Source organism: Formica exsecta, unplaced genomic scaffold, assembly GCF_003651465.1.
Source record: "Formica exsecta isolate Colony F162 unplaced genomic scaffold, ASM365146v1 scaffold270, whole genome shotgun sequence".
Classification (NCBI taxonomy): Eukaryota; Metazoa; Arthropoda; class Insecta; order Hymenoptera; family Formicidae; genus Formica; species Formica exsecta.
Window position 1 is genome coordinate 34,395 of NW_021849964.1, and position 8,530 is coordinate 42,924.

The window sequence follows — 8,530 nt, forward strand, 5'->3', positions numbered from 1 at the left end:
TCCCTTCTCGTTCCGCGTTACGCTAATCCGCGTTTCCGCGCTTCATGTAATGGCACCCTGATTTTGGAACGCAGCCTAGGTATACTGGTATACTATGGGCGTTTTCCAGCAAGGTACAAAGACGACACAGTGTATTAAGGCCAGTCTACATAGGACTCAACACGCCAGGGGCCCAATTCTTGAATTCATTCGCAAGAGAAACGTATGCGCAAATTCCATTCTTATGAGAAATCTACAAGTTGATTGGCTAAAAGCCATGCAATAGCCAATCAACTTGCAATTTTTCTGTAAGAGCAGAATGTGCGCATACGTTTCTCTTGCGAATGAATTCAAGAATCGAGCGCCTGGTAGTATGCGGCAGCGCACACTTCACGGCGTGCGGCTCATCGACGTGCGCCCGGCTAAAGGTTGGCGCTGATTGACCAGATTTTACTCAATAATAATTCCTTTATTAAGCGTTATAAAAAAAATGGTTCAGGACTTTTCGACTCAGTTTGACCCAATCTACCACCATCTTTCGTTTGGTCACTTACTTGTCGGAAACCCTGTATAATTATACCGGATGTCCCAAAAGTCCCGGAACGGTCAAATATCTCGAAAATAAAGCATTTTTGAGAAAAATATTTCAAATAAAAGTTGTAGGATTTTAAGTGGCACATTAAGTAGCAATGTTAATATGACTTTAAATAGCATTGTTAAAATTACATCAAAATCATTATGAAATTTTTAAATGGGGATCCCCATTTTTGATTGCATATTCTTGTAGCTTACCTTAAGAACTTTTCAAAATACTATAATAAAGTTCCTTTCCATTAAGTATTTTCCGAGTTATAAGGCTTCAAAGATACAGTACTGCCAGCATTAGTATTACGTAAAGTGATTTTTACGCGACCTTAACAATGCTATTTAAAGTCACACTATCATATTGCTACTTAATGAGCCACTTAAAACACGTTATATAAAATATGTCCATATATGTTTTCTTTCTTTTATACATACTCTTTGTATGTACGTACAGAAAAAAAAAATAATAAGAAAAATAATTGAAAAATAATTTTTAAAGAAAGTTTCGCATTGTTTTTTGGAAAAAGTGGTATATGAAGAAATATGAAGAGCGGAAAAAATTGCCCACATATATAATTGTATATAAATTTACATTTACACGTATAGCAATTTTTTCAGATTTCCTCAAATTTTTTCTATTTGGTTATATATGGACTTCTTCTCCAGGATAATAAAAAAATATGAAAAAAGAAGAATAATAAGAAGCATATAAATAGTGATAAATACATAATAAATAACATTATTGAAGATTAAGAATTTGTTATACGTTTAAATATGCTGAATGTGCATACATTAAAATAGTTAAGAAAAACATACCATCGTTTAAAGGTTTACTCGAACTATTCACTATATTCATGAAGTTAAGTCCATCTTCCGTATTAATATTCTCAAGCGTTGGTGCGGATATCATCTCTAATGAAGCGCTTTCCAGAGCATTGAATATTGGCGTCAATTGTGGAGTTTTATCCATTTGTATAGGTGGTGGACTAGGTGTTAATAAAGGACAATCAGATGCTTCTTCATCCTATTAAAAAAATAAATATATATATGCAAGAAAATTCTCGGAACAAACCTTTTATAGAATATGCTATTTGTTTTTCTCTGATATAGTTTTTATAAATCGCGAAACAATGTACTTTTTGTATCATGATGTCTTTATAAATGCAATATCTTTATTATTGCATTTTTCTAAATATTATGCATGTTAATTGATGCAAAATATTTATAATAACTGTATCAGATTAATAAAAAATTGATCAAACTTCTGTTAAGAAAAAGTTGTTTTTACATTCATAGAAAAATCTGTATTTTGTCTCTCTCTTCTACATGTATGTATATGATAGACTGTGATAATTCAGATGAATAAACATAGGGTACATAAAAATTGAATTATAATAATAAACATACCTGTTGATCTTGATTTATAAACATTTCTTGTGAATTCGAAGACGGTGAAAGTTCAGCTGATATAACTACTGACAAGAGATCTTCAGACTTCTGAATACTCATCTCTGTTACAAATATTACATTTGAATATCTATTCATATAATTTTTTCAAAGAAGGGCATGAATCTGTATACAATAATACACGCACAACATATACACTCACATACATACATATTGTACTTGCTCTCATGTATATTATGTATAACATTTTCATAATAATAATTAATATATATACAGACTGGACCACCGAAAACGAAACAGGCGTATTTTTTGGCAAAATTTTTAGAGTGAAATTAACCCCTCTTTTGGGGTTGAAGTTAAGTGAACAGAAATAGCCAATTAACATGTCCCCCTTGCAAATAAAATTGACTTGTTCGAGCGTTTTTCGAACAAATGAGGTTAAATGCTAAAAGCATGCCTGTTTCGTTTTCGGTGGGCCACCCTGTATATATATATTATTATAAAATATGTTTGGATAGTAATATTCTATGCAGATTATATGTACATTAATAGAAAATGTGGTAAATATTTAGATTAACGTACCCACCTCCAATGACTTTGACCTTGACATATGTTGTCAAGGTCACTGTCCTGAGTAACATCCAAGAGGTTTTAGCCGTCGCTCGTTGTTCGTTAAAAAGTTATTAACAAAAAAAGTTTGAGAAATATAACAGTTATTTTAAGTATTCAAATGTGGAAATAGTACATGTATAAACAAAGAAAAGTTATCTAAAGGAATAAATCGTTGATATATTGAAGAGTCTTTTTGTTAAAGCAGAAAATAGTTGCTTCGGTCCAAAACGAAATTTGTAATTGTTCTGTTCCACATGGGTTTTCGACTTTCATAATAAATATTGAGAAGTCTTACAGTAGGTCAACATACAAACTCACTATTCTTATATACACCTTGTTTGAAAATTACGTACATTTCATTTAAATTCTTTTGTTAATAACTTTTTAATAAATAACGAGCGACGGCTGAAACCTCTTGGATGTTATTCAGGACAGTGACCTTGACAACATATGTCAAGGTCAAAGTCATTGGAGGTGGGTACGTTAATCTAAATATTTACCGAAAATGTTTTGTGTGTGTGTGTGTGTGTGTTATTTTTTAATTTATTTTTATATTTCTGATTTTTTAACTTTTTTTTTGCTTTATATAAAAATAACAGTATTATTTACTTAAGGTAGTTGTCTCGCGACAGTACAATCCAAAATTTTATACTCTGAATCAACGTTAAAACATTCGACTACCTATAGTTACCAACTGAAAACTCTTGGACATTTCGCTGTTGCCAAGTCGTCACCACTCATCGTCTCCAGTCGCTCTGAACATTCTGTACGCTATTGCCAAGTCAATGCCCGCAACGTTCGTGAGCATCATCTGTCTTTGTTTAACTTTCGGTTCCGTTGAATAATCGTGAAAATCGAGGTCTTTTTATTATTGTATTTCTAAAACTAAACGGTCAATAATTTCAATTTTTTTACTAGTATTCCTAAAGTGTCCTTCTACTATATATTCTACTATATTTTTCATCACTTTCTTGTTCGTTCTAATTATTAAAATTCAAAATACGAGATTTTTGTATGCTTCATGTATGCGATACATGTAAAAAGTGCAATTTTTGATAACGATTATCTCGCGTTCAGGACGGTCAACTGCTTTTAAATTGTACAAACATGTAGATGCCACATTTATTAACGTATCGTTAAATTTATAATTTTTCTTGTTAATTGCGAATTGCGAAACAACTACCTTAACTCTTAATCTTACCTTAAATCTTAATTACTAATCAGGGTTAATAATATTGTGAATGTTGTATAATGAGACAAATCTTAATTCGCTGGAAAAACTTTAATAACTTTGATGTTCTTTCTGCTATATAGTCTTTTGCCATATAGTATTTTGTAATATTTTATCGTAACCATAAAACCGTAAACAAATCGATCAAAAATACATCTCATAAAATATTACGAATTAAATACATTTAAAATTTCTTCTCTTATTCGAATTAGCTTTATTTAACAAAATGTAGACGATAATAAGCAACATACAAATCTGCAATCGTAAGATTGACATTGAAAACCGAGATACATGAGCAAGCGATTTTAAGTCAAAAGTAAACAATTAAAAAATTAGACACGATAGTGTCTTGCACCAAGTCACACGCAGCAAAAAAAGTCACGCGCAACAATAGCAAGGCGGAGTGTGTATCTACACGCGAGCCGTCCAGTTGCGAATACCTCAATTTCGGATTCTCAGTAACCGATCGAATTCTTAATAGGCTTAATTGGGCTTAAATAGTTTGGGTCTCAATTATATCAAAAAAGTATTTTCGTTTAACGTGCCTTATAAACGGAGTTATTACAATGTAAACAGTCCAAAACAGAAAAATTTACGATTAAGAAATGTGAATTCCGTCCTCTTACTTAGTTGTCGGCGACAAAATGTTTCTCGTTTCTGTCGCATTGCATTGGCATCGCTGATAATAATAATTATATAACAAATAGGATAGTAAAGACCATTGCACATGTGAAAAATTTTGTCGTAATCATAAAGCCATAAGCAAATCGACCAAAATTTAGCATTCAATTTAACGTAATAAAAATGTTTCATTGTGATTGATCGGTTTGCTTACGATTTTACAGTTACGATTAAAATTTATTTATCTGCAATGGCCTTTGATGAGAAAATCAACATTAATTTATATATAATATATTATATATAACTTTTTCTCTCCCTTTTCCAAATTTATCTTTATAAAAAAAAACACAATTTTTGAATTATTCTTTTTTTGTATATACGGATAGAGATCATATAAGAGAAAGAAAACACATAAATAGATATATTTTATATATAATTATACAGGGTGCTAAATTTCAAATGTAACAGGCCGAATATCTCGATAACCAAATGAAATATCGAGGTCCGGTTTTTTTTAGGTTTTATTGTTACGAGGCGAACAAATTTTGATAAAAAGAATTTGATTTTGGATGGACGCGTCAAAAAAAAACCGGACCTCAATATTTCCTTTAGTTATTGAGATATTCGGCCTGTTACGTTTGAAATTTAGTACCCTGCATATAGACTTTTTTTCCTGGGAAGTAGAGGGAAAGTAAAAAAGTTCAAAAAGCGAGAAACAAAACAAGAAAGAGCGAGAAAAAAAGAAACCAAGAAAGAGAAAAAACGAGAGAGAGAATTGCCTCCTTGCGTTTCTGATTTTTTAAATCATTTTCAAGCTTTACAATTTTTGCACACATTCACACATTTCTTTCCTTAGAGAGTTCATTACTTTATATCGAGAGAATAAATTATATTTTGACTCACATTGCGTATTTTACTGAACATCTTTAGATATATATATTTGACTGATTACGATCTTACATTATGTAATCTTGCGCTTTTCTTTTTATTTATTGTTTATTTGATAAAATGGTCCAAAAATGAACCGGCTATTTGAATCATTCTTAATATGTACATATACTTAAGTTTAATATATCAAATTTTTTGCGCTTATTTCTCTCTCCCTCTCCCTTTCGCTCTCTCTCTCTCTCTCTCTCTCTCTCTCTCTCTCTCTCTCTCTCTCTCTCTCTCTCTCTCTCTCTCTCTCCTTCCCCCCCTCTCCCCTCCTCCCCTCCGCAACCCCCGACCACCCATTTGGCCCCGCTCGGAGATCAAATGGCTTCACCGATTCGCGTTATCCCCCTCTCTTTCTCTCTCTCCTTCCCCCCCTCTCCCCTCGTTTCGGTTCTTATTTGTCTCTTATTCAATCTTTTTGCTTCTTTTTGCTTCTTACATATGTATATCTCTTTACTTTAAAATATAAAATTAAAATACAAATTAAAATATGAAAAAATAATTCACACAGTAGTGACAATTTTTTGCATTAAATTTTATTACTTTTAATTACTTTAATCAAATCATATTTATTGATACATATTACGACTTGAAAAGTTTTTCATTAAAGAATATATATATCTTTTGTTAATTTTATAATTATATTAAAATGCATATACACAAATACACAATCGTATTGCACTTTATTTAGTAAAACGAAATTTCGATATTAAAGCATAATAATGCAAAAATCAATTAAATTTTATGCTATGCATAATTTTTATTCTCAATTGACGCAATTTTGTGATACCATTACTTTTGTAGAAAAAGCAATAAAGATTTAACCAATAAGATATACATTAAAGTATATACATTATAATATTTTTCTTGTACAACATTTTTTTGAATGGCTAAATATATGTATATTAAATAAAATATTTTTTGTACAACAATGTTTTAAGCGGACGCGTGAACTTGACGCGTGCCTTTTTATCTTTTTTTGAAAAGGTAAATTTTTATTTATATTATCTCTCTCTTTCTCTTTTCTTAACTACTTACTTTTGGTTTGCAATTATCTTTTGTTTAAAATATATTTTCATGATTTCGTAATCTTGGATGGAGCTTTTTGTAATCTGAGAAACTGCTTAGCAATATTATAATTGTATATATATTAATAAAACAATATCAATAAAACAGAATACGTAACGTAGCGAAAAGAATTATGAAACTTAAAACAGCCTAGGTAAATTAAAAAGAAATAATTTTCTGGTCTTTAAAAATAAAATGCTGAAAAATAAAACTTAGGAACATATGACTATAGCTGCGGTCGGGAAGACACTAGAGATGCTTCGAAGCATTGCATTAACCAATCAGAATAAAGAAATCTTTACTCTTTTTGTCCTGATTGGTCAATCAAACACTTCGAAGTATTTTTAGCGTCTTCCTGACCGCAGCCTATAGCTATAAAAAACTCGTTTAATAAATCGAATTCAAACATATGTGATTAAAAGATGTAATTTGGTTTTATTACATTAATTAATCTATTCACATATATTTTATTTTTTAAATATTTTTAAACATTAATATTTTCTATCAAATACTCACACGAACTATATTAAAATAAATTAAAAAGGTTAAAACTATAAAGATTGTTTATTAAACTTTTCTTAATTTAAAAATTATTAATATTTATAAATTAATAATTAATTATATCTATTAATTATTAATTGTAAAAAAAACCAAAATTTTTTAATCTTGAATATTTATTTTTAGAAGCTGAAGTTTAAAATATAATAAGAATATTTACATACCTCCTGCTTAAAATGTTGGATACAAAATGAAAATTTGTCTATCATATCCTATGGTGATTTTGAATCCCTTATTTCACAACTGATTTATGAAATTTCGTAAGTGTATTGTATCATATATTATATATAGTATCATAAAATATGATTAAACTACATAGATATTCAATTTTTATCAGACCCATTTTGTAACCATTATTTTATAAGCAGGGTTGTTATGAAACAAAGATTATAAGCAGTTTATCATAAAATAATAATAAATATGTGATGCAATATTCCCTATGATTGAGAAACATCAACTTATTATACAAACATTCACATATTCTATATGATTGAAAAGAATAGTATCATAAAATATGATTAAAATACATAGAAAGCCTATGTTGTGCAACTTCGTGATATAAATCAACGTAGAAATTCTATCCATTTTTATCACATCTAATCATTTTCTATCAAACATTTTAAGCAGGGCGGGCTAATGCTAACACATGATGTTCAGTTTTTTTTTTAATACAGATTAAGCTTCATAGATTTTATATATAAACATTTTTTTAAAGAAAATGAGATTCGTACCTATGTCTCAATAGTAATGACGACTATCGGCAAAATCGACTGAGTGAAGAAGCTTCGTCAAAAATATCGTAACCCCAAAACCAAGAGACACTTATTGTTAGATATCTTACTTAGATATCTCACTTATATTATTAGATACCTTAGTTACGAATATGCTCTTGTGTGTATGCCTGTAACACATTGACCACCCCGTTTTCCACAATCGGCCTTCGCAAGAGACACAGCAGTTATATTCGCATAAATGATTATTGATTAAGGCGACGAGGACAACAATGTGGATATCTCAAATGATGACCACCGCCATCGCCGTTATACTGCCTCTTATAACCGTAGGAGATAGTAGAACCGCGTACCTCACTATATTATATTTAGCGATGCAATATCGTTTTTCGTGTTCCTCCGCTGACTGGCCGGTCCATCCGTCCAGACGACTGACGCCTGACGCCTCATTCTCTGCGATTCTGCGCTTTAACAGCGATGCGGCACGCGCGTGCGATGTGTCACGCATCATTTACATCTAGCACAACGACAGCACCAACTCAGAGTACATACGGGGTGTTCCTAAACATGTGCAAAAAATTTTAGAGGATGATTGTTTGGATAATTTCTTGAAAAAAGTTCATGAATGTATACCAATGTTCCAAATGGCATAATTTTCAAGTTACAAGATATTTAAGGTTTAAAAAAAATAAGATTTCAAAACATATTTTGACAAAAACAAAATTAAACAAAATTATAGGAATTGTTGGAAATGATCACCTCCAGCTCCCCCCCCCCCCCTGATATGTACATATACATACATAAT

General features: G+C 30.7%; 1 protein-coding gene across 6 annotated transcripts in view; it reads right to left on the reverse strand.

Moving 5' to 3' along the window:
- The window catches only part of LOC115237067 (maltase A2-like), a 22,617-nt gene extending 14,393 nt beyond the window's left edge, over positions 1-8,224 (reverse strand). The window contains exons 1-4 of one of the 6 annotated variants that reach the window (XM_029809888.1): positions 7,865-8,180; positions 7,726-7,777; positions 1,972-2,075; positions 1,381-1,588 (exon numbers count right to left, since the gene is read on the reverse strand). In XM_029809888.1, the coding sequence (XP_029665748.1) occupies positions 1,381-1,588; positions 1,972-2,073 (310 nt within the window). In that variant the 5' untranslated portion in view covers positions 2,074-2,075; positions 7,726-7,777; positions 7,865-8,180. Of the gene's footprint in view, positions 1-1,380; positions 1,589-1,971; positions 2,076-3,264; positions 3,321-7,725 lie in introns of those variants that run through there. The other 5 variants (XM_029809889.1, XM_029809887.1, XM_029809886.1 and 2 more) reach the window with 5 other exon arrangements.
- Positions 8,225-8,530: the final 306 nt, after the last annotated feature.